At 42.1% G+C, this 27,260-nt stretch overlaps 1 protein-coding gene across 3 annotated transcripts in view; it reads left to right on the forward strand.

The window, feature by feature from the left end:
• The window catches only part of LOC117829068 (rho GTPase-activating protein 21), a 128,649-nt gene that overhangs the window by 77,106 nt on the left and 24,283 nt on the right, over positions 1 to 27,260 (forward strand). For 2 of the 3 annotated variants that reach the window (XM_034706604.1, XM_034706603.1), the window contains 4 exons: positions 15,020 to 15,112; positions 19,244 to 19,322; positions 19,692 to 19,746; positions 24,063 to 26,028. In XM_034706604.1, coding sequence (XP_034562495.1) covers positions 15,020 to 15,112; positions 19,244 to 19,322; positions 19,692 to 19,746; positions 24,063 to 26,028 — 2,193 coding nt within the window. Of the gene's footprint in view, positions 1 to 15,019; positions 15,113 to 19,243; positions 19,323 to 19,691; positions 19,747 to 22,045; positions 22,245 to 24,062; positions 26,029 to 27,260 lie in introns of those variants that run through there. The other variant, XM_034706605.1, reaches the window with a different exon arrangement.

Genomic DNA, 27,260 nt, shown 5'->3' on the forward strand with positions numbered 1-27,260 from the left:
CTCCCGCTTCATTCAACACAGGCCCTAAAACATTAAATAACTCACACACTAACACACACACCCCTGCTGTGGCAAGAAGAAAAACCCTTCAGGGAATTTGTGTTGCTACACATTCCTTCTGTGACTCTACCTCAAAGATGAAGTCATGTAAAACTCATGTGTGATAGAGTGTGTGCGCCTTTGAGTCATTTAGTAGTGTGTAAGTGTTAAAGAACCATTCATCGTGAAGCTCAATAGAAGGTGAATAATGATCCTCGCCTGTAGAGCTCCTGTGGCGACTCAGGAAGTCCCTTGGCTTACCTCCAGCTTCTCGTAAATCCTTCTTTGCCTCTCAGCAGGTTCACAGACCCGCTGATGCTGATGACGCTGAGAGGAAGTAGAGCCAGAAATGAATATCTATTCTTAAAACTAATTAAGATGAGAGAGTAACTGCAGCAGAGTCTTTCAGAGGAGGGTACTACGGGTCAGATTCAACATACCTAGGCTTTCTTGGAGTAAGCCAGCTCAACAAAGCCTGAACCTCCACTTAGAGGTGAACAGTTACGGCCAAATTCCACCAGATCTGTGTCCGGTCTGTCTCCGATCCATCACGTCACTGGAGTTGAAAGGTTTCTATTTAAGTCAATGTTTTAACTTCCACTGGATCCGCTCCGTTGTGTTCCGGCTGTGTCTCTGATCCGGCAAGTCGGAGCCCTCCAGATCAGATACGCAAGACTTCTATTTTTGTTGGATGCACGATGCATCTATCTCATCTGAGCAGATGGAGCGAGACAGGAAGTCAGGCACCAAAACAAAATCAAAACATCTGGTTAATTTTCTGAATAAAAAACCCGGATAGTTTTTCACTTAACTACAACAACAAACTGTCATGATGAGCAGAGCCAGGCCTGGAGTCAACAGGTCAGAGGTTTTCAGAGGACCAGAAAGACAACATGGATGAGGAACAAAGGTATTGAAGACAGACCGGACACAGTCCTTGTGGATGTCCCAGGTTATAATGGAGCTGGAAACCAGGTTTTCTGCTTAAGACTTAGAAAAGTGGTCATTTAACAGGTCATTTGATGTTTAGTTGTCACAATACCATTATATTCAACTTTGATACTGGCAGCGTAGTGGCTGTGACAGAGGGCGGAGCAGAGAGACACACAGCCGTAAAGAAAAGGGGCTTTGTTGTCACTATACCGTAATATCATAGACTGTGTAATAAATGGATGTAGTATCCGTGACGTCACCCATCTGTTCCTAAAGGGCTGTTTTGAGGCCAATCGTCAGCGGGAGCCATATTACTGTTGTTGAGCGATTGTGACGTAAAGAGGTGGGCTTTGAGCCTCCTAGCCAACAGCTACAGTGTTCCCGCCTGTCAATCAAGTCAGCTGTGCCTCTCATTGGAAGACTCGTAATCTCAATATCTTCGAAATTGCCGCGTTACAAAAAAATTCACCCCCGTACAGTGTGTGCCGATCGAGAAATGAGCTATCCAGACTACACTCGTGTTTTGTACCAGGCTGTAAACATGTTTATTTCTGCTGTAAAGATCGGCTTTTTTGAATTGGTGTGTATGTGGTTTCCAGTACTACAGGAGCCAGCCTCAAGCGGATCCTAGATGAACTGCAGTTTTTAGCACTTCTGCATTGGACTCATATTTTTAGACTTGAGGTTGCCACTTGTGTCATATTCAACTTTGATACTGGCGGTATAGTGGCTGTGACAGAGGGCAGAGCAGAGAGACACACAGCAGGCTAGAGAAGCTCAACTTCAACAGTAATCAAACAAAATCCTACCTGTTCGTGTGAACAAGTTTCAAAGTTCCTTTGATTGTATGCACTGTGAAACAGAAAATAACGTCTGGTTTCTTTAATTTACACTATATATATTCATCAGTTACACTCGCTCTCCGACAATCCACCGCCACCACTAGCTTGCTCTGTCTTTAAAGATATGACTGTCGATTTTTAACTAGCTTTGATGCTTTACTCTTCTTTTGAACTTGAAAATAATGTAAATTGTATTGTTTTAAAGCAAGTAGTAATTAAAAGAATTACAAATTTTGACAACTTCAGAGCTTAGCACACCCCTCAGGACACAACAGAGTCTGTCGTTGTTGTCAGAGCTGGACAAACTTCTCCTCTCTTCCAATGTGACATCATCTCTTCTCTCACCTCCCCATAGTCAGGCTGTAAACACTCCTAAACACCATCATAGTATTTATACACCATGTGAGCCCACAGTTTTCACTCTGATACCGACAGGTAACAGGTACCATGAGTTATGTTATTGTAATTAATTTAAAACATGTTGCATTAAACAGATCTCTGTGTTTTTCTGTGACTGAGTCGGTGTGTGATGTTTCTGCAGCCTCCCAGCTCGCTCCAGTTCAGTTTATTTGCTTGACTCTGGGCCAGCGTGTGATGAGGCTGTTGGTGTTTGGAGAGAGAGGGGGGGGGGGGCTGCCCACCGACCGCATGTTGACTAGCTGGGTGTTGCCGCTGGAAACACTTCAGACCTCCAGAAAGACACACACTCGCTGACGTAGGGACGCAGATAAACCAACGTAAACATTTATCTACAGTTTGTAGCTGCAGAGTAAAACGATTGGTGTGCGTAGTATGGATCTGTTTATTTCCTTTCACAGCGGTTGTCTACATACCAAGCTGCTGCTATCCCAAATCTTCCTCTTTATCTGACTTCCTCCCTCACTCCTCTGTCTGTCTCTTCAGCTGTGTGTTTTAGAAAGTATTCAAAGGGGTAGAATCCGAGTGAGTCGTTTAGTGCTCTGCGTCTGAAGCTGTGGTACCGCGGCGCTGCAAGAGAAGCAATATAAAAAAGTTTCTCCATCTGTTCAAATATTTGTTTTTCATTCAACGTGAAACACTTTTCTCTGTATTCCCCTTTTTTTCCGATGTCAGATTCTGGTTGGTTCCCATAAAGTCTGAAGAGGGATTGTAGTGCAGCACAAGCAAACAGAATTCCCCAGAATCCTCCAGTGAGCTTTTTAAATGCCCCACCTTCTTTAACAAAGCTCTCTCCAAAGTTTCTGTCTTTCTTCTCTCCTTGTCTGCTTCTCTCTTTGTGTTTATTTACTGCTCTTATAAAAACTTCTTGACCTGGCCTTTCACTGAACTCTACAGAACCAGATTGATATATTGGCATGTTCCTCACTGATTCAGCTCTGGCTTCATTTAGACGATTGTAGGCTTTTAATCTAATAACTTGTTTTTGTTATGACACATTGAGCACCCACCCACATAACATTTGTTTAACATTTAAACTCAAGTCATACAAGCTTTTTCAGGCAAATATCCAAATTCAATCAGCTGTTGCATAGCTTTGTGTTCTTGCAAAACCTAATGATAATAGATTTACCACAACAGATGTTGATTTCACACGAAGACAAAGCAGGCATCTTATTTTTGCTTTGCACTTGAAAATGTACTAAAGTAAGTTTAGCTACATGAGTTGGTTGAAATCTCTGACGCTTACTGACTTACTGATTGTTTAACCCTAATTATTTTGCTGAAAAATGCACTTAATGACCCATGTGGATGTGTGTGTTTATCAGTCTGACGGATTACATCACCAGAATTTAAACAATTATCCATATTTGTCTTATTGAATGCCCGATATGCCGATCATGTCGTTGTCTAAGCTTAAAAAAGCCACTTACTACTACCCGGAGGTGTAGCTCAGGCTAATGGTTACTTACAGGGTAACAACAAGTATGAAGAGGATAAATGCAAGATCCGAAACCTTTAATCTGTCATGAATTTTCACTACACTGGCTTCCAGTTGCAGCTCGCATCAAATACAAAACTCTAATCATCACTTACAAAACAGGAACCAAAACCACTCCAGTTTACCTGGAACCCCTCATCCAGGTCTACACCCCTTCTCACCTGCTACACTCAGCCTCAGAAAGGCACCTAGTGCTTCCAGCACATAAGGCCTCAAAATCACTAGCTCGACTCTTCTCTTCTGTTGCCCCTAAATGGTGGAATGAATTGGCCAACTCCATTCGATCCGCAGAGTCCCTCTCTACTTTCAAAAGACAGCTAAAGACCCAGCTCTTTAGGAAGCACTATGCACTTAGCTAGAATGTTCTCCTCTGTCCCCAGTGGCAGATCATGTCTTCCAGCTACAGTTGACTCACACTGTCTTGCTCTACTCTGGGAATGTGTTCAGCTCTGGAGTGACCCAGCACTTGGTACTTTGGTCATTATTGTGGTGATGACGAGTTAATTGTTGATGATGATAATGGAAGGTCTTAAATCGTTTGCTTGCTTCATTGTTCCTTATTTTACAAAAAAAACAAACAAAAAATTCCTTACTTATTTTTGTGCATTGCCTTTACACTGCTTGGCAGTATCTGCATCCAAATTGACTTGAAGCACTTTGTTACTCTTACTGATCTTGTTTCCTCTTGTCTAGATCTTTGCTTGTGTTGTTCTTGTTCTCGTATGTACGTCGCTTTGGATGAAAGCATTTGCTAAATGACATTGTAACATTGTAACATTGTAACATTGTAACATTGTAACATTGTAACATGGCATTAATCCCCGTTGTCTGATTTGATTCTTAACGTAACAAAAGGAAAGACCGACAGAATTTTGCCAATCCCAGATCTTTCTCTTGCAATGCTGGCTGGAGTTTCTGGAGTGAAATCAAACCTGCTAACCCTTCCTTAAACTCTTATCTAGTAGCATTTAGAACCAGCTCCTTTACTGTGGAGTGAATACGCTCTCATGAACGAGGCTTCTCAACCTTTGAACCCACAAACTAATGTAATGAGGTAATGACATACTCGGTGGAGCTGCAGCTGACTTTCGTGCAGATGAACACACAGTTAAATTAATTTCTTCCTCTTTAAATTGTGAAGTTTTTGAATTTAGAAAGGTCAAAGTAGAGACACCACCCTTCATGCTTTTTAGCAGCCAGTTGGCTCATTTCACACATTTCTTAGAGCAACAGACAACAGACTAAAATCAGCCCATCTGTCTCCAGATGTTTGTCCCTTGTTTCCTCACTTGAACTTGAACTGCCTTAATAAATAGTTTGGCTTGTTTCACAGGAAGAAAAAAAGAAAAACCTTAAACACTTTTCTTTCTTTCTTTCTGTCCTTTTTTTTTCTCTGGTCAGAGTAATGTCAGTACATATCCTCTTTCCCCTGGGTGGATTTCGGTATTTGAAATTCCTAGAAAATAAAGAGATGGAAAGTAATCGACCACCTTCCTGTGTGTGGTGGAAAAAACACCAGGTGTGTGTGAATGTGTGTGTTTATGTGCGAATCTGTTGTGATGAACAGATAAGCTGTTTCTACATCGGCATGTCTTTCTTATATCAGAAACACTGTGATGATGGACGTGACTCCCAGCACTCCAGGAGTTTATTTATTTTGGAATCAATTGGAAACAGTTTGACAAAAATAATCCAGGGTTCATCAGATTCAGGTTTATTGCCAAGCAGATTTTACACATGTGTGGAATTTATCTTGGTGCTAAAACAGTGAACACAGAGGTCCAACAGAAAATATGTAAGCAAAAAGCTGTGAAACAACAGTTCTTCTACTGTCAGGGAACTTTCAAGAGAATGAGATACAGTTATTAAGAATAATAAAGTGGGTGGGTGGTGTAGTGAGGTGAATGGAGGAAGAAGAAGACTTGAGAGTGGGGGTGGTTCTGTTGATGTGTAGAAGTTCAGAGAGGTATGGAGGAGGGAGGTTATAGATGACCTTAAAGGAGAGGATCAGAATCTTGAAATCGATGCGAGTTTTGACCGGTAAGCAGTGAAGCTGCTGAAAGACAGTAGTGATATGATTAATGGACGGCGTTCTGGTGATGATGATGGTTTTGAACCGGTTGAAGTTTATGAAGTTTAAACTTGAACAGTCATGTTTTTACCACATCAGAAATATTTCTAAAATTCGGTCCATTTTAACTTTTAAAGACACAGAGATGATTTTACATGCTTTTATCTCATCACGCCTGGACTATTGTAACAGTCTTTTTAGGAGCCTGCACAACAAATCCCTTGACTGTTTCCAAACTGTACAGAACTCAACCGCCAGGATTTTAACCAGAACCAAAAATATGACCATATCTCTCCAGTTTTAGCTTCCTTGCACTGGCTCCCTGTATGTTTTAGAATTGATTTTAAGATTTTACTAATTACTTTTAAAGCTCTACGTGGACTTACTCTAAGCTATATAGCAGTCCTTTTAACTCCCTACAAGCCGACGGGTGCATTGAGATCCTCAGGCAGAGGTTTATTGTGCATTCCAGTTACAAAAATGAAAACCAAAGGGGACAGAGCGTTCGCAGTGAAGGGTCCGACACTCTGGAACCATCTGCCCAAGGAGATCAGGTCTGCTGAGTCAGTGAGCTCTTTTAAATCCCTTCTTAAAGCATAATTTTATCCCTTCCCGGATTTTATCTGATTTTTATTTTATTTTATTTTATTTTATTTCATTTTATTTTAACCGTCTCAAGAAATTTAATTTAAAAGGGCAGTATTTTATTTTGCTACCCATGTAAAGCACTTTGTAACTTAAATTAAATTATTATTATTATTATGATTTTATTATTTAAGGATGGAGACCAAAGAGAAGAGAACTACAGTAGTCAATGTAAGATGTAACCAGGGTGTGAAAAAGAACGGTAGTACTGTTTGGTGTGTGTGAGGGACGGAGGCGATTAATGTTACGTAGATGGAAATATGCAGTTGTCATTATTTTTTCACACTATGGGAATATGGTTGGACAGTCAGCCAAATATGTAAGTCAAATTGTACCCCAGTCTCTTTTCAAACATGGTTTCTCTTTCTGTTTCTGAACCCTGTATGGGAGCCAGCCTTACATAGGAACAGTTAACAACATCACAGTAACATTTTTAATCAGTTTCCTTACTTATAAGTTCACTAAACCCTGTTTTTATTTGTATTATTTGTTGGTTAAAAATATTTTGACACTGTTCTGTAGCAGCTAAGACTGCTAAATCAAGCTGAGTCATGCTTTGCCAGCTTTAAAATATTCACTTAAGAAAATATCTGAGTGAACTTTTAGTACTTGCTCATAAAGGCTCCAAAGCTCCAGAAATGCTTATTTATGGTACAAAAACAAGGTCTGATGAATTTGTGGTCATCTGTCAGTGTTCTTTCATTCCTACTTATCAGCTTCAGCACAGAGATGAACTCCTGACTCCCAGGCTGTGCTGAGTGTGTGTTGGGATGATTGACATAAAGCTGTGTGTGTGCAGAGATCAGTGTAATGAGACCTGTCCATCTGAGCACTTTTAAATCCTCCTCCTTCCTCCTGACACGGTTTGTCCGGATGTGGGTTTGTTCAGCGTTTAACTGAGGTCAGTTCTCGGGTATGCAGGTGTTTCAGCAGAGTTTAAGCTTTCAAAGTAAGTTGTGTTTGGACCGTTGGACCGGCTTGTGTGTGAGTGTGTCTTCATGGGAATGGAAGAAACACGGACAGAGTTACAGTATTTATTTTCCACCGAGGCTTCGTCTGCTGTCTTTGGGCAATCCTGTTTCTTTGAGCAGAAGTTTGACAACAAAGCCTGCTGTGCTTTTGAAGGAAGTCAGAGTTTAAGTATTTATGTGAAGTGTTCTTGTGCTTTGACCTCTCCACAGTATGGGGGGATATGCAATGCCAGGGTTTTATGCCTCGCATTTTCATAATTCTCTGCTGGAGGGGGTTTGATACAGATAACCATCCGAACACACACGCAGTTCTTACTCTCTTCAGTGTTTGAAGTGATGGGAAAGCTGAAGACAAACGCCTCCTCTTGGTAGCAGAGCAAAGAAAAAGCATCATGTTTGTGTATTTTGGTACACTCCAACATTTCCGTGTACTTGTGTCGTTTGTAGATGTAAAAGTGCATCGTATGGTGAAGAACAGCAAGTTGAACGGAGAGGTATTCGACAGAGTTAATGCAGTGAGCGGGCAGTGGGCCCGGCCCTCTAAAGAATAACATTATCTAACCCAAAACAACAGGGGAGTGGGGGAGAGAGAGGGGGGAAAGAGGGGGGAGAGGAGGAGCTGGCCGACACAAGCAGGCCCAGCTGTGCAGCCAGGGACCAAAGCCAAACCAGGACTTGTAGAGGCCAGAGAGCAGCGCTGACACACGGCCAGAGAACGGCCAAGACTGTGCACCGCTAGATTAGACCTGATAAGGTTCTATAAAACTCACAGGAAGGGGAAGAAAAATGCTATATGACAGTTTTGAACTTTCTTGTGCTTGAAACCCCCAAAAGTTTGAGAAGCCAACAGATAAAGTCAAAATGATGATGTGAGCCAATAAAATACGTCTTGTATTGCATATTTATTGGACCAGGTTGTACCTTGGAAATTGCAGATATTCACATGAAATTAAGCTGACAAAAAATCCCCCCCCCCCCCCCCCCCATTAGAAAAATAACTGCAATTAGTTTAGACAAATAACATTTCTGACATTTTCAAGGAGACAAAAAAAGTAAAGCACTCAATGTTATATGTGGCTGGTTAAAGCTGCTCGAACAGGAAGTTGTTTGCCATATGTAAAATATATAATATGTCATATTTTTTTAATTTGGACTGTGGATCGAATGAAAAACAGTTTGACCAGAAATTAAATGTTGTAATATTTAAGACATGATTTAACCAGTATATTGTACAATCATTGATAGAATACTAAAGAGGTGAGAATTGCAGGGTATCTGACAATATGACTCAATATAGTATGATTACATTTCTGCATTTCATATGAAACAGTGGAGTTTAATACCATATGATGCAACACGAAACGACACAAAACAACAAGACAGAATAAGAAAAGGCACGACACATGACGGGATACGACACGACACGACACAACACCAGATGACACGATACGAAACAATAGGACAAGAAAGGATTGTTATAATACAAATGACACAACACTATACGCTACGACACAATACAATATTATTATTATCTTTATTTAAACTCGAAAATCATTGAGAGCAAGCCCTCATTTACAATGAGGATATGATATGACAATGTGACATGAGACGTTAAGACACAACATGAGATGACCAAAGACAGGATACGATATGATATGAATGACACGATACGCTACAACACAATACGATATGATACAGTTTAATACGATACGACACTACACTATACGCTACGACACTATACGCTACGACACTATACGATATTATACAGTTTAATGCGATACGACACTATACGCTACGACACTATACGCTACGACACTATACGCTACGACACTATATGATATGATACAGTTTAATGCGATACGACACGACTCTATACGCTACGACACTATACGCTACGACACTATATGATATGATACAGTTTAATGCGATACGACACGACTCTATACGCTACGACACTATACGCTACGACACTTTACGATATGATATGACACGATACGACACGATGTGACACGATACGACATGACACAACATGAGATGACCAAAGACAGGATACGATATGATATGAATGACACGATACGCTACAACACAACACAATACGATATAATAGAGTTTAATGCGATACGCAACGACACTATACGCTACGACACTATACGCTACGACACTATACGCTACGACACTATACGCTACGACACTATACGCTACGACACTATATGCTACGACACTATACGATATGATACAGTTTAATGCGATACGACACGACACTATACGCTACGACACTATACGATATGATACAGTTTAATGCGATACGACACGACACTATACGCTACGACACTATACGCTACGACACTATACGCTACGACACTATACGATATGATACAGTTTAATGCGATACGCTACGACACTATACGCTACGACACTATACGCTACGACACTATACGCTACGACACTATACGATATTATACAGTTTAATGCGATACGACACGACACTACGCTACGACACTATACGATATGATATGACACGATACGACACGATGTGACATGATACGACATGACACAACATGAGATGACCAAAGACAGGATACGATATGATATGAATGACACGATACGCTACAACACAACACAACACAATACGATATGATACAGGTCGATACGATACGACACGACACTATACGCAACAACACTATACGATATGATATGACACGATACGACACGATGTGACACGATACGACATGACACAACATGAGACGACACGGGACAACATGATACGATACCAAACGACATGTTAAGACAGGAAAAGATATGAGACGACCCAACACGATACAAAACGATACATGATACAACACGATACGATAAGACACAACATGAGACGATACAAGACAGGATAGGATATGGTACGAATGACACGATACGCTATAACACAACTCAATACGATATGATACAGTTCAATACGATACGACGCGATAGGATAGGATACGATACAATGTAATACAATGCGATATGACAACATGATATGGTACGATACAACACAAAACGACATGACACAATAGGATACAATATGATACAACATGACAGGATACACTAAGACACCACACCATATGACACAACACGATACAACATGACAGGACACGAAGGGATATGACAACAGGATACGATACAATAGGACACAACAGAAAATGGCACAATATGACACAACAGTACCAGTGACTTTATTATCCCTTGATGGTAATTTGACCTGGCTCTTAGAGAAGAAGCTTCCATCACTCTTTAAATTATTCTCCAGTGTTTTCTTATTTAAATTACTGCGTTTCATATCAAAGTTTCGGTATGACTCATCACGATACGATAAGAAACCTGGCTCATGTGACGTTTGATTTATTAACAGATTACGTTCCCAGCAGCTTACGCAGAGCTTCACTGATTAATGTTAAAGTGTTAAACTTCAGTAATGTTTCTCTCACTGTGGTGTTCACATAATCTGCTGTAAATTTACCTTCAAGGCTTCAATCACGCTCCTGCTGCTACCACAGTGAAAATGTTATTAACACACAGTATTTAGTGCTGAGTCCTCTGAGGAAAACATTTCCCCTGAAGAGCAGCTGAGGTAATCTAAACATCACTCTGGGTTTTGGAACAGCTCAGAGTCATTTCGAAGCAGGCTGATGATGTATTTCATTAATCCACGCAGGAGTTTTTTGATTCTGTAAGACAGTTGGCAGCATTAAAATAATATCCAAAGCTTTAGATTCCCCCCATGTTTAATCCCGTTCATCCAGCTGCAGGGCCGCGGAAACTTCCAGAATCCAATTTGTGCTGCAGAGTTGGAGCGCGATGAGATTGGCTCGGGATTGGGAAGAGAGGGATAGAGGGATAGAGATGGAGAGATAGAGAGATGGAGGGAGGGGGAGGCATTTGTTGACATCTGTACCTGCATGAGAGATTAGCCGTGTGTGGCATTGTATCAGTGATGTAACTCATAAATAACTCTGTGCAGTGTTTTCTGATTTGCTGCAACATTTCAGCACTCACATTTGATCACAAGTTAGGACTCTGTCATGTAATCAACCTCCAGGTCCTCTGGTACCTTTATAACCTGCAACTGCATGATGAGAACTAAAGTGTTGGCTTGTTCCAGTGGGGAAAAGACAAGTCATTTTATGTGCTACACTGCCTTCTGCTGGATCAAATAGGGCCTGCAAGATCCCAGTGTATTTTAAATATTGATTTCACAGTTAGAAAGCAGGACAGGAATATAATTCCACTTTTAAAAACACCAATTGGTTTTCTGAGGAATCTTTTGTTCTGTAAAAATGTGATTTCAGCTCAGATGTATCCGGGATTACATCTTCATTAGGTCTAATGGAGGCAGGGTTTGAGATAAAAATCAGTCTTTTTAATGTCGCTGCATGAAGATTTAATCCAACAGTTCCTCTCTGGAGGTGAAAGTCCTTTTTTATAGGGTGCAGTTACACTTTCAGCCACACGAGGGAGCATTTTGACCACCTTACAGTCATGCCATCATTACAGCAGGTAAAAGGACATCTAAGGTGACATGCAAACACTCAAGAAGCCCACGCTGGAAGTTAAATCAAGCCCAGTAACATGTAAATGAAATGATAAGCGCTTTAGGAAGGCCTCTAAGATCTACCAGCTCTGAGAAGCGCTGGAGATATTGAGACTTTTAAAGGGAAATAAAAATTTATTTATTCAGTCTGGCTTTTATGTAGGGTCTAACAATTTCATTACTTACGTTTTCCTATTATATTGATTTAATTTAGTTTTTTTTTATTATTTTATTAATTTTAACTTTTTATCTTATTTTATTTATTTATATATTCAATTATTTATTTTATCTACTCAGTTTTATTGATATTTTTAGCCTTAATTTTATTTTCAACTCTTATTCTTATCCTTTGAAATTATTTATTTTAGCTATTTATATTCTTAATATGAATTTGACGCTTTAACATATTTCAATTACACATATTTTATTATTGTGAGTGTGCATTAGTCTCTATTTTAAAATCCATTTTTGTTTTTTAATATGTCTTGCCATAATTTCATTTCTGCTTCTTTCTTTTCTTTTTCTTTCAATCACTGTAAAGCACTTTGGGTTGCATTTGATTTGTATGAAAGGTGCTATATAAATAAAGCTTGATTGATTGTTTGATAACAGAGAGAAAAGACTGTCATGTTGCCAATCTGGACTCTCTCACCTCCTCACCTTTGAAGTCGCTCCACAGCAACACTTATAACCCACATCTGCTGCAGTCCAGCTGTTCATCGGGGCTCCACAGAGGGTCATAAATGCATCTATCTGCTGCTGCTGTTGTGTACATGAAGAAGAGCATGCGTAGTTGCGTACTGAGCGAGCGTTTTCCCTCAGGGAGGAACCGCTCTGATGTTGCCTCTGGGCTCTAAGAGGCAGCTGAGGCCAGAAAAGATTGCGGCTTATTAGCACTGAGAGGGAGGATGATATTTGATGTTTGCACACGCACATAATGATGTTTTTCAAAGTTATGCATTTAAAAAGAAGTCATTAGTGAGCTCACACAGTCTTAAATTAACTCTGTTTTTGCTGCAGTCTTACTCGACGCTCATCAGACGACATGGTGCGCCGTCTCTTCCTTCTGTCACGTGAAACTAAACTCCCCCGAGGCTTGTTTGCATGCAGCTCTGTCAGCATGCTGTGACCTCTGCTCACTGTCCTGTTCTGCAGCTCGGGACACATCTGACAGCAGAGTGGAGTCAATGGAGGGACGTGTCAGGGGACAGGGGTTGTGTTAGCTCGAGGGAAAGAGGGATACAGTGGTATAATGGAATAAAGGCACATGTAGAGAGGAGGTTGAATGAGTTATCTGAGGTCTTGTTTCATAAAACACTGATGCTTATCTGATCGACCACCAAGGGAGAGCGTTTTCATTTGAGTTTAGAAGTCCTGCTTAATGCTGGCATCTAATATCAATATAAACCAATATATTATTCGACAGATATCACAGGTCGAAGAAAAGCCTGCCCTGCATGAGAAAAATATGTGATGTGTAATTACATTGTCATTTATTGTAATAAGTCTTTGCAGTATGTGCAGTACATAATGTAATATTTAAGAGTGCATATCAGCTATTACCCACAGTTTCTCTACCTGACACGTTCTCAGCAGATGTGTGTCTAACACGAGTCTGGTCCTGCTCAAGGTTTCTGCCTGTTAAAGGAAGTTTGTCCTTGCCGCTGTAACTTGCTAAATGCTACGAAGTGCTCTGCTCATGGTGGATTAAGATGTGATAAGACTGAGTCTTACTCTGTCTTGATGTTGGGTCTTCGTTAATAATAGAGCATAGGCTAGACCTGCTCTGTTTGTAAAAGCGTCTTGAGATAGCTTCTGTTCTGGAGCATCACAGCCAAGCAGACACTCAGCACTATAATTTATTACCTCTTTTAAATATTGTTAATTAAAAATGCTTGATTAAGAAAGCAAATTTGATAAGTACATTTGCAGAGTTAAATGGTGCATAATCAACTTTTTAGGCTAGGCAAGGCAACTGTATTTGTATAGCGCATTTCATACACAAGGGCAACTCAATGTGCTTTACATTAAAAGACTAAAAGCATTGGAAACATTCAGACAAGCATAAAAGAACACAATTAAAATGACAAATATAAAAGGAAAAGACAAAAAGAAAAGAAAAGGATAATTAGAAATATATTAAAAGTAAATTTAAAATTTGTATTTAAAGTGAGTTCAAATAAGCTGCAGCTTTCAGGGAGTGTGTTCCAGATATGTGGTGCATAATGACTAAACGCTGCTTCACCATGTTTCATTCTGACTCTCGGGACTGAAAGCAGACCAGTACCTGATGACCTCAGAGGTCGAGGTGGTTCATAAAGTAGCAGCAGATAAGCAATGTATTTTGGGCCTAAACCATTCAGTGCTTTATAAACCATCAGCAGGATTTTAAAGTCTATTCTCTGACAGACAGGAAGCCAGTGTAGAGATCTAAGAACTGGAGTGATGTGGTCTACTTTTTTGGTCCTTGTTAGGACTCAAGCAGCAGCATTCTATGAGCTGCAGCCGTCTGATGGACTTTTTAGGGAGTCCTGTAAAGACCCCGTTACAGTAGTCTAGTCTGCTAAAGATAAATGCATGGATGAGTTTTTCTGCATCCTGCTGAGACATAAGTCCTTTAAAGGGTCTATTTTCATGTCAGGTGAAAAATGTCCGTCTCAGGTTTTGTAATCTTCTGAAATCAAAATTTGAAGAACTCCTAAATAAGTCCGGCTGGACTTGTGACAGTAGTTGATATTGTTTCTGATTGTTGTGGTCAGGATGTAGCTGTTAACTCCAGCTGTTGTTTTAATAAAGCTGATAACAGCTTCCACAATAACAAAGCAGACGATCTGTCGGTGCTGATGTTCTGTTTGTTTCCCTCATGAAAGCAGAGAAACGTGTGCAAACTTCAGAGGAACTGTGCTCTGATGCCTCTGTGTTTTCTGCTGCTAAGTTTGTAGTTCTAGTTTCAGTGTGGCCTAATTCTGATTCTGCTGCTGCTCTTCCTCTCTGTGACCAATCGCCTCTGTGCATGTGCTTTCTCTCTGTCGTTGCCAGGGAGACAGAGGAACCGTCTGGAGCCAATGGACACCATTTTCGTCAAGCAAGTGAAGGAGGGAGGCCCCGCCCACGGAGCTGGACTCTGTACAGGTACACAAATATCAAATCTCAGAGGAGAAGGTTTCAACTCCTTCTGATAGCCGGCAGATCTTATGATTAACTCTGCCTGTCTCGTATTTGACCTCAGAGCTCAGAGCGCCGTTTGATGCCAAGATTTCTTCACGTCTGTACTGTCAGTAATTCGGCTTCCTTGTAACCTGCCAGGCAAAACAGATACGAGTTACAAAATAACAGATGGCTCCTTTGTGGGAGGTTGAACAAAGTGTAATAAGCACACTGTTATTCCAACCTTCCCTGGTCCAGTTTCTCCACGTCTTCCACTTTGTATCTTTGCTTTTTAAATAAATTAATCATCTCTAATTATAAGCATCGAGGAAACGTGAACTCTCTTTCGATGAAAACATGTATCAGCTCCTTTAAATTTCCCTGGTATTGCGACAACAACTGAAGCTCTGCGTTCAGTGCTGTCAGCATTATTGCCAGGTTAGTGCTCCTTGTTACAGGAAATGTTAAGTGGCCCGGACAAGCCCTCTAAACTGTCTCCTTTTATCTGCTCTCTCTCCCCCCCTGGGACAAGGGAGAGCTGTGTTTTCCCACAATTATCTCCTTACTCACCTCGCCTCTCTTCCTGTAAGATGGCCATCTTCAGAAAGCTTGAATGGAGATGGATCCTGACATGGGGGGCCTTCAAATAAACAAGTATTGGTATTCTGCGTTTGATCGAAGCTCAGATGGTTGTTTATGCTGGAAGCTGCTCCCTTCAGAGCGGTTTCATTGACCGGATTCCAGATGAATCTTTTTTTGGTGTAGAAACACTGAAGTGCAGAATTTATTTTAGGGATGCATTGATTCAAAAACCCAGAGTGGGTGTGTTAAAGTAATACACTATATTCCTCACACAGCTTAATGCTTTACTTAAACTCTACTCCTCTTCTAATAAAGTAAGCGAAGAAAACTTTGGACCGTGCTGCTGAAATGAGGTTTTCTTTAACAGCCCATGTATTTAAATCCCCGTTTAAAGCATTATACTATCATCGAAAACAAGCTTTTACAGCTGAGGAAGTTGTTACTCCACGGTTTCTTTTTAATTTACTGCATTTCATACATACAATTTAAGACATGAAACGACATGACATGATGCAATGCAAGACAAGACGATAAGGTACGTTAGGATACGACACAATACGATACCACACAAGACAACACAATACAACACAATACAACACAATACAACACGACATGACAAGACAGGACATGACATGACACAATACAACACAATACAACACGAAATGATACGACACAACATCATGATACAATGCAATACTAGTCGAAAAGGTACTTGACGATTAGACACAATACGGCACGACAAGACACGACATGACATGACATGACATGACATGACAAGACACGACAAGACATGACACGAAACGACAAGACTCAACACAATAGGACACGGCATGACAGGACACGTTAAGACACGACATGACACAATAAGACACGGCATGACAGGACACGACATGACACAATAAGACACGACATGACACAATAAGACATGACATGACAGGACACAATAAGACACGACATGACACAATAAGACACGACATGACAGGACATGACACAATAAGACACGACATGACAGGACATGACACAATAAGACACGACATGACACGACATGACACAATAAGACACGACATGACACGACATGACACAATAAGACACGACATGCCACAATAAGACACGACATGACACAATAAGACACGACATGACAGGACACGACATGACAAGACACGGCACGACATGACACTACATGACAAGACACGACAAGACACGAAACGACAAGACTCAACACAATAGGACACGGCATGGCAGGACACGTTAAGACACGACATGACACAATAAGACACGGCATGACAGGACACAATAAGACACGACATGACACAATAAGACATGACATGACAGGACACAATAAGACACGACATGACACAATAAGACACGACATGACAGGACATGACACAATAAGACACGACATGACACAATAAGACACGACATGACACGACATGACACAATAAGACACGACATGACACAATAAGACACGACATGACAGGACACGACATGACACAACATGACATGACAGGACACGACATGACACAATAAGACACGACATGACAGGACACGACATGACACAATAAGACACGACATGACACGACATGACACAATAAGACACGACATGACACAATAACACACGACATGACACAATAAGACACGGCATGACACAATAAGACACGACATGACACAATAAGACACGACATGACACAATAAGACACGACATGACAGGACACGACATGACACAATAAGACACGACATGACAGGACACGACATGACACAATAAGACATGACATGACAGGACACGACATGACACAATAAGACACGACATGACAGGACACGACATGACACAATAAGGCACGACATGACACGACATGACACAATAAGACACGACATGAGTCATGACACGACATGACACAATAAGACACGACATGACACGACATGACACAATAACACACGACATGACACAATAAGACACGACATGACACGACATGACACAACAACACACGACATGACACAATAAGACACGGCATGACACAATAAGACACGACATGACACAATAAGACACGACATGACACAATAAGACACGACATGACACAATAAGACACGACATGACAGGACACGACATGACACAATAAGACATGACATGACAGGACACGACATGACACAATAAGACACGACATGACAGGACACGACATGACACAATAAGACACGACATGACACGACATGACAGGACACGACATGACACAATAAGACACGACATGACACGACATGACACAATAAGACACGACCTGACAGGACATGACACAATAAGACACGACATGACACGACATGACACAATAACACACGACATGACACAATAAGACACGGCATGACACAATAAGACACGACATGACACAATAAGACACGACATGACACAATAAGACACGACATGAAACAATAAGACACGACATGACAGGACACGACATGACACAATAAGACACGACATGACACGACATGACACAATAAGACACGACATGACACGACATGACTCAATAAGACACAACATGACACGACATGACACAATAACACACGACATGACACAATAAGACACGGCATGACACAATAAGACACGACATGACACAATAAGACACGACATGACACAATAACACACGACATGACACAATAAGACACGACATGACACAATAACACACGACATGACACAATAAGACACGACATGACACAATAACACACGACATGATACAATAAGACACGACATGACACAATAAGACACGACATGACACAATAAGACACGACACGACATGACATGACACGAGAAGACATGACATGACAAGCCATTACAGGACACCACAAGACACCACACAATAAGACACGACATGACATGACACAACAGGATATACATATATATACACGACACAGTACAAAACGAAGCGATTTGACATCATCCAAAATGAAACAATAAGACATGAAATGAAACGAAACGACACAAAATCATACAACATAGTACAACACGACACAACGTGACACAATACAAATAGAAACCGAACATAACGATACGACACAACACAAAACAATATAACATAATACAACAGGATGCGACATGACACAAAACAATATCACAAAACATAACACGACATGAAACGATAGGACATGATACAACACGATATGACATAAAATGAAACAATACAAAATGATATGACACGATACAACACTTAACAATAAAATGTGGTACAGTACAACTTTATACGATACGATACACTTAAGTTTTGTGGACGTTTAACTGCCTCCACAGACTTACTCCACTAACAGTGTGATGTACGTTACCCATACTGTATGTTCTGTATAAAAGGCAGCATAACTAGCTGGAAAAGCAGCACATGAGTCTGCTTGTATGTATGTAATCGAATGTATTGGCTCCATTGATTGATTAGAAATCCATCCATACAGTGTATCTGACCCATATGTGAGATTTGTATCCACTCACTGCTGCCTTGTTGTTTGTCAAATGAAGTGTGGGAGTAAAATCCAGGCTTGTAATCTATTCTCTTATTCTTCCAGGGGACCGGATAGTGAAGGTGAATGGAGAGAGCATCATCGGGAAGACCTACTCGCAAGTCATAGCCTTGATCCAGAACAGGTGAGACCACCAGCGCTCCACATCACGTCTGAAGCAGTGAAGTGAAAGACAGGGAATCAGTCAGACCCTGATCCCCACGCTGACATTCCTTCACTGCATGTTTCTGAGCTTACAACACATTAAACAAGCTGTTGAGTAACTTTCAAGGAAAAACACTTTGTTTTCCAGAGCGAAACCTTTCCTTATCACCTACACTAGCACATGTGTAACATTCATTCACAGCTCATTAAGCTTACAGCTATTAAAGAACAGAGTTTACAAGTTAAACTTACTCCTTAAAGAAGCAGCAACACTTTGAATCCTGTGTTTGAACAGTTTCTCTTTCTCTCACGTTCACCCCGGTCCTCTCTCGCCCTTTTCATCCCTCAGCGATGCCTCACTGGAACTCTGTGTGATGCCAAAGGATGAGGACATTCTGCAGCTGGTAAGCATTCATTCATCGGTAAATATTGCAAGTGTGCTTGAAAATGTGCTCGGTTTGTTTATACAGTCCTAAACCCAGCAAATTGGATTAATAATCATTTGAGGATTTAATACTAGAAATGTCAAAGGTTAGTCTTCTTAGAATCAGAGTTTCCTTTCAGCATTACTGTGAAGGCATATCGTGGCTTTATCTTGTTAGTTTAACTTTTACATGAACAAAAATATAGAAATATAGTATCAAGGATAGAAAGACATCCATCAGTACTTCTATCCTTTCCTTTGTACTTCAGCAGGTTGTCAGATTCAATCATTTGACACAGGTTTCTCCATCTGTTAGCAAACCTGGCAACTCCTCTCCGCTGTTGCTTAAGACATAACTCCACTGCCTGTGACCACAAACTGTCGTGATTAGATTTCCGTGCACGTTACAACGTGTGAGGTTAAGCTTAATGTCGGTATGTGTGTTTTAGGACTTGAGTTAGAGCTAGGATAGTTGTTCTCCAGATGTGAGGCTATTCTGATGGGCAAACCTGGTGAGGCGAAGGGCAAAACGTGTTGTTCGCTCATAACAAAGTCAGAGTAAAGTCATTTCAGTGGAAAACGCAGAGATTTCGCAATAGTCTCAAATTACTCCAGTTACCGATGAGTACCCATGGGCACTATGACCTTTTCTCCAAACCCAGCAGAACAAAAAGTAACATTTTTTACACCATTCCTACCATAGACTGTAAATAAAAATGGACAGCGTTGCTCCGCCTCTTCCCGTTGTACAGTTCTGAAGCCAAAAAATCCCACTCCTGGGCGCAGCCATTGTGCAGCCAGAGCCTGTGAAGCCTTTGTAATAAGCCCCGCCCTACAGCGTAACGTCACAAGACGCTGTGTGCCCTTTGAAGTTTCGTTCTACGGCGGCTGTGAATCAAAGGAAACCCGGAAGTAAAACCCCGTTTTTTAAACTCTAATAACTAACGAAAAATAAATTCAAATGAATGGGGGAGAGAGATTTTTTGACCTATACTGCAGCCAGCCACCAGGGGGCAGTCACACTGCTGAAAGCCTCACCACCAGGGCCGTATCCGGCACGCTTGATTCCTACCAACAGCAGCTTTAAGGTTACTAAGGGTTACAGGCAGAGTGATATTGTTAACAGAGCACATTAGCGCCCCCCTCTCTCCAGTGGTTGGGGCGTGTAATTACAGGTTTAAATATAACAAATTTTTATCAAACATTTGTTATACTTTTAGTGAGAAAAATGATATCATGATAATTATCGTTATTGAATTATCACCCAGCTCTACCTCTGAGAAGTGGATACTCTGCAAAAGTGTAATAAAAACAAGTCATTGTTGTTTTGTTCAATCATGGAGAATGGCCTTGGATGTCCTTGTCAGGTGGGCTGAGTTTTGAAAAAGCTCCTCACAGTAAGAGCAGCTCTTAGAAGTCAAACCACGGCTCCACACTCCCCTGTGGCGTTCACATCGATGATCTCATCGATGCAAAACAGCCAGCCCACGCCTGACATCAGTCAGAGAGTCCGGAGCCCTCACAGACGATAAGAAAGCAGCGCCTGGGCACCTCAAAACCGGTCGTCACACGTTATTCACCTCTCTTTGGGAAATTCTCTCTCTGCGAGCGGAGGACTGAGTCAGATCCCACTGTGTTGCTAAATTCCTCACATAGCTTCTCAGCTCGGCCGCAGCTCACCAAAAAGCCACAGAAACTTGCTTTTGGCATTTTGGAATGAGTCTGAACGCTCACAAGGCTGAGGGATTTGAATGAAGCAATTAGCTGTTGTTTCGTTATTGAGGAAAAGCTTCGTTAGTTATTCAACTCAATGTCAGAAGTGCCAAGTTGGGATTATGTTATGCTTGCAGTTCTTAAAAAAAGCTGGCTGCCATTTGACAGATTTATGGGTTTTAAACTTGTACATGATGTTCGAAAAAACGTGCATCAAAGTTATAATTATGAAGAAGATGCAAACGTTTTTGTCTATATCCTACCTCCTCATAACTACGACTTCTAAAGGCTCATTTTGATCTTGTTTATACATTAATAGAGACAAAAGTCCAGAAGTTAAAATGCTGTCATTGCTGCAGAGCTCAGAAAACTACATTTCCATCTGAGCTGATTTGACATAAACAAGTGCAAAAGCGAAATATCTGCAGATTAATCAGTGTCTGTTTAACATGCACTCTTGTTTGTCTGTTTTTGTGTTTTGGGAGTCACTGAGCCCACTCACTACCAGAGGGAGTGAAGCTGCAGTCAGCTGACTCCCTCTCAGCTCACTGTTTACGCGACCGACTGAGTGAGTGAGTGAGGGAGGAAGCGAGCTCGCTCTTCTCAGCTCACCCCAAAAGCTGAAACATATGATAAAGCCGAACGTCTACCAGATGAGCGGGAGGCTGTCAGAGAGGAGGAGAGAAGCTAGAAGAGAGCGCGTGTGTGTGCGATGAAATGCTCCAGAAACCAGAGAGGGGGGAGGGGAGGTACCACGGCGAGCAGGTGAGAGTGACAGAGCAAGGGGGGAAGAAATGCTGAGTGGAGAGAGAGAGAGAGAGAAAGCCAGCTGAAACCAGCTCAGTGTATTTTGACAGCAGCTGTGTTGTGAGTCAAGGAGTGTGATGGGTAAGAGGAGGAAATAATGGGGATGAAGAGGAACTCAGAAGACATTCAGGTCTGAGAAAGGATGAATTTCACCGTTACTCTTCTTCTGTCTTCTTCTTTTTACGTCTGACTGTGACGCTCCTGCTCAGCCGGAGTGTATTTTTATCCTGTGCTGAAGTCTTGAGAGTTGCCTGTCTCACCTCCATCAGGAGCGGATCACCTCTTATTTCTCTCTGCTCACCTGCCTTCTCTTCTTTATTCTCTTTTTTCCCTTCTTTGCCTGCCCTTCTCTACTAACCTGTGGACTACAGTTTTCAAGGGATATCACTGCTCTGGTAAGAAGGGTAACTACATTAACTAATGTCTTTCCTCACAGCTCTCATGACGTGTCACCCCACCTTTAGAGCGTATATTCTTACATGTAGAGGCTGGCAAGTCCCTTAAATTCCCAGATATCCTCCCCCTGCTTTGCTGTGCTTGTCCTGTGGCTTTGGCTTGTGCTGGTATTTCTTTTTATTTCCCTGAATATCAGGTTAAGAAAACAATGTGTTCATGTCATCTGTCAGTTGACCTCAAACATCGTGCTTTGTACTTTCCCCCCGTTGAGGAAATTGGCTTCTATTTAACTGCATGACTTATGCAAATCTAGAGGGAGCCATCCAGCAGCACACTCACTGCTGTGTCTGAGTGTAATCTGACACCTCAGGTAGAGTGCTATCGATTAAAGTCCAACACCACGACTCTCTCCCTTTCATTTTCTCAAGAGTACTGAAGGGATGAGTGAGGAATTATAGCTCTCAATATGCCTTGAAGGAGTCATTTCTCTGAAGCGGGGCCTGTGGTTACCTTTCACCGGAGAGACAGCGGGCTGACAGATTGATAAGTTTGAGAGTTTTTCCTTCTAATTTTTAATCGTAGTTTTGCGACACGTTGGAGTACAGTAGAGGAGACATGCTGACAGAAGTAGTGTTAGCTGCCAAACGCAGGCAGAGGCGACCCCCGTTCCCCCTCTCCTCCTGCCTCAGGTCACACTCTCCAGTACCAAAGGTGGGTAAGCCCCTGCAAGCTTAATCCTCAATCTTGGCTCGGCGGGTTTATTCTGTGCTTTCCTGCATTCTCTCTCTACTTAATTTGCCTACCTGGCTCTTCAACACCTATTGTTACTTTGTGTCATTGCGTGCTGTATTTTGTGCTTGGAAAAAGATTGAGAAACTGTTTAACAGAGAGTTGTTTGATTTTGGAGAAACAGTCCTGGAGCGCTGTGTCTACTTTTAGCACAGGGCTGTTTTATTTTTATAGACAGGCTGAATCCAGTTGTGTTGCAGTTCTCTGAGGGGAATGCAGTAACCCTGTTTGTCTTGCTGATAATCTCATCAGCTCACACAAAGACTCTTGTCAATAAATGACTACTATTACCATTCATCCTCTACTTTTATGTTGTAGTGAGGGTGTTTTAGAAACAATTCATGCTTCAGGCGACAAAGGCAGAAAGATGAAGTCATAGGTGAGTTATGGCAGTAAAACTGTCACGTCAATAGAGGAGGTTGCCCCGAACATGTTTACAGTACTCCCTGTTCCCTACACGTCCTTTAGAGGAGTCTGATGTCTCCTCTCCATGGTTGGGTGTGATGTTCTCCTGGGGTTTAATGGGATCTATTTAAGCGCTCTAACCTCTTACCAACTGTAAGTGACATAATGTCCTATAATCTCTTGCAGGCGTATTCCCAAGATGCATACCTCAAAGGAAATGAGGCATACAGCGGAAATGCCCAGAACATCCCCGAGCCCCCTCCCATATGCTACCCTCGCATAGAAGTGAAGGCTGCGGGCATGGCTCAGGCACCGGAGCCTGCCACAGTCGGCGAGACCCCCCGAGGGCCAGGGGCTCAGGGGCCAGGAAGACGAGGAGGGGCCGCAGAAAAGAGCTACCGGGTGGAAATCCCTGTTCTGCCGTCTCCTCCGCCCCAGCAGACGTCAAAGTCTCAGACGGTGGTGTGTGTCTGCAACGAGAACGTGAGGACGGTGGCCATGCCTCCTGATTCAGTAGACAGGGGGTCCCGGATGGCTCGGGCCGGTCCCAGCCACAGAACAGAGGAAAACCGGTACAGTTCTTCAGCTGATTCAGCATCAGCACGACCCAGGCCACTCATTCCCTCAGTACCTGGGGGCGCACAGCTGCAGTTCCCCTCTTCCCACTCTCCAGAAACTCCAGTCTACTCGCCTTCCTCAAGTTCTAGACCTGGCCCAGCCTATCCAGACATCCTGTCTCCAACTGTACGGGCGCCTCTCAACCCTGCCTCACCAGACGCATTCTCCACCACCGTCTCACCAAGCTCCAACCACTACTCACCCTCTCCAACAGCACCCTCCACGTCCCCACACCAGAACATCGACTGGAAGAACTACACCACCTATAAGGACTATATAGACTCCAAGAGGCTGCACACATACGGCTGCCGCACTATTCAGGAGCGCTTGGACAGCTTGCGTGCGGCTTCCAATTCCACCTCAGCATACGCCCAGCAACGTCAACCCCCTCCTCTAAGCACTAGTCCAAGAGGGGCTCTGGGCTTCCAGGGCAGGCGGAGAAGCACCTCCAATGACAGCAGGGCGGATGCAAGTACCCCGGGTTCTGTGTTGACTCCATTACGTAGCATCTCCCAGGAAAGGCTTGGAGGTGGTTCAGAGAGGGCGCTGTCCATCAGGAATTGGCCTCGGAGTGCGTCTGAGGACGCTCTGCCTTTCTCAAGTCCCACTGGAGTCCCCAAAATCCGGGCCCGGTCTTGTGACTACCTGGGGCATCATCCTGGAGAGCCAGGTGGAGGCATCTTTGGTGATCGGGCGGGGTTGGAGGACAGGCTGTTGCTTTGCCGAGGCGATGAAGCCAGAGCTAGCAGACCGGGAGCAGGGCTGAGAGCTTTACCTCTGCTGAACAGGAGTCTCACTGGAAAGGACGGAGAGGGTCTAAGAAGTGGATTATCGAACTCATCTGTATCTGCTCCTGTGTTTACTAAAGGTACGATAGATTCTGTCCTACCATCCAGGCCAGACAGCGTCATTTTAAGACCGTCACGTCTGCCTGTCAAAAACTCTCTCTCAGATCTCTCGCCTGCCTTATCCTCCACCAAAACCAAGGACCCTCTTAAAGACCAAAGAGCTAACATCATGGGCAACCACCTGGGCTACTCCTCCCCCCTGCACCTTCAGCTCAGAGGCCGGGCCGACAGTCTAAAGATGGAGAGCAAGCCCGAGGCTGGGTTGGCAGTCAGGTCCTCCTCCTGCTCTGGTCCCTCTTCTAAACTGCCCATTCAGAGACAGCTAGCTTCTGGTTCCGAAGCCGTGACCCAAAAGCCCAAAGCGAACGCCCCCGTGCGGATTAACGGCGGTCTCTCAGAGGGCGTAGAAGGACTGGACGCCACAGTAGTCGTCTTAAGAAGAGACAAAAACTCTGGAACTCCTCACATTCGCCCTCCGTCATATGTGCTAGCTGTTAATGACAACCAGAGAGGAGTGAGTCACAAGTCTCCCCCGTTGGTGAAGGCCGGCTCTGCAGACGCGGCTATATGCTGGATGTCTAACGACAGCTGCAGGGACCTCCAGCTGAGGCGGCACGGAGACGGAAGTCGACACAAGTCTGGCTCCAACAACCTTGACGACTCCCTGGATTCAATCCCCTTCATAGGTAAGACTGCTCACGACTCTGAACTACTGGCCTCCTTTAACAACTCCTCCTGTTTCTATAGCAACAGCAGTGACAGGGATGGTGTGTGAAGAAATGACGCAGCATGTGTGTGTGTGTCTGTGTGAGTGAGGAAGTATGTTTATGCATGAAAGCTTGGCGAACTCCTCAGTGATTGTATGAAAGTCAGACAGAATTATAACACGTGTGTCCTGATGGATCTGGTTTGGACTGGACTGATCATTTTTTAACACTGACTTTCCATCAAGTGCTGAAGGAAGGTTTCACATTTGTTTACAGATTGATCTGAAATTTCCCTATGTAAAATTTGAAATTAGATTGGATGCAAATTAGAAAATGTTGGACTACTTTTAAAGGGATAGTCCCTCGAAAGCTACTTGTGCTTAAACAATAACTCAATGGTAGGGATGTAAGGATACACTCAACCCACGATTCGATTTGAATCCTGATTCTCTAATGATTTTCAAGAACTTGGTTTGAACTTAAATTTTTTTTTTTTTTCAAATATCTTTTTATTTAATTTTTTACACATTACAAACAAAAGATCAATGTAAACAATTCAAGTAAGTGATGTTTTTGTATAAGATACACAATAAGTAAATGAATAAAAAAACAAGCCAATAATAATATGTGATAATAATTTAAAATAAAAGATTGATAAATACTTGAGCAGGAAAATAAAGAATAGGGAAACTATAATACGATAAATAAGTTAATATCAAAATAAATAATTGGAAAAAGTAAATGAGCAATAAATTAAAAATACAAATATATATCCATACATATATACACATACATATGCATACATACATGCACTTACATACACATGAAAATAAGAATAATACAATAAATAAATAAATGAATAAATAAACAAACAAATAATAATAATAGGAATTAAAATACCAAGAACAAATTGAGTAGTACAATTTAACTGAACTCAAAATTTAAATAACTATTATTTTATTTCAATTCTCAGAGAGGTAAAGGTAAACATGCTTTATTAATTCCCTTGGAGGAAATTCAAATTTTCACTCGTCTTATTATTTTGATCATGCTACACACACACATAGTTTTTTATACACACAATAATGCACAAACATGCAAGAAACATGAGATGTCAGAGTGAGGATGCTGCCATCAACCAGCGCCACCCAAGCAGTTGGAGGTTCGGTGCCTTGCTCAAGGGCATCTCAGCAGTGCCCAGGCAAAATGGA

The sequence above is a fragment of the Notolabrus celidotus genome, chromosome 17 (genome assembly GCF_009762535.1).
Source record: "Notolabrus celidotus isolate fNotCel1 chromosome 17, fNotCel1.pri, whole genome shotgun sequence".
Taxonomy (NCBI): Eukaryota; Metazoa; Chordata; class Actinopteri; order Labriformes; family Labridae; genus Notolabrus; species Notolabrus celidotus.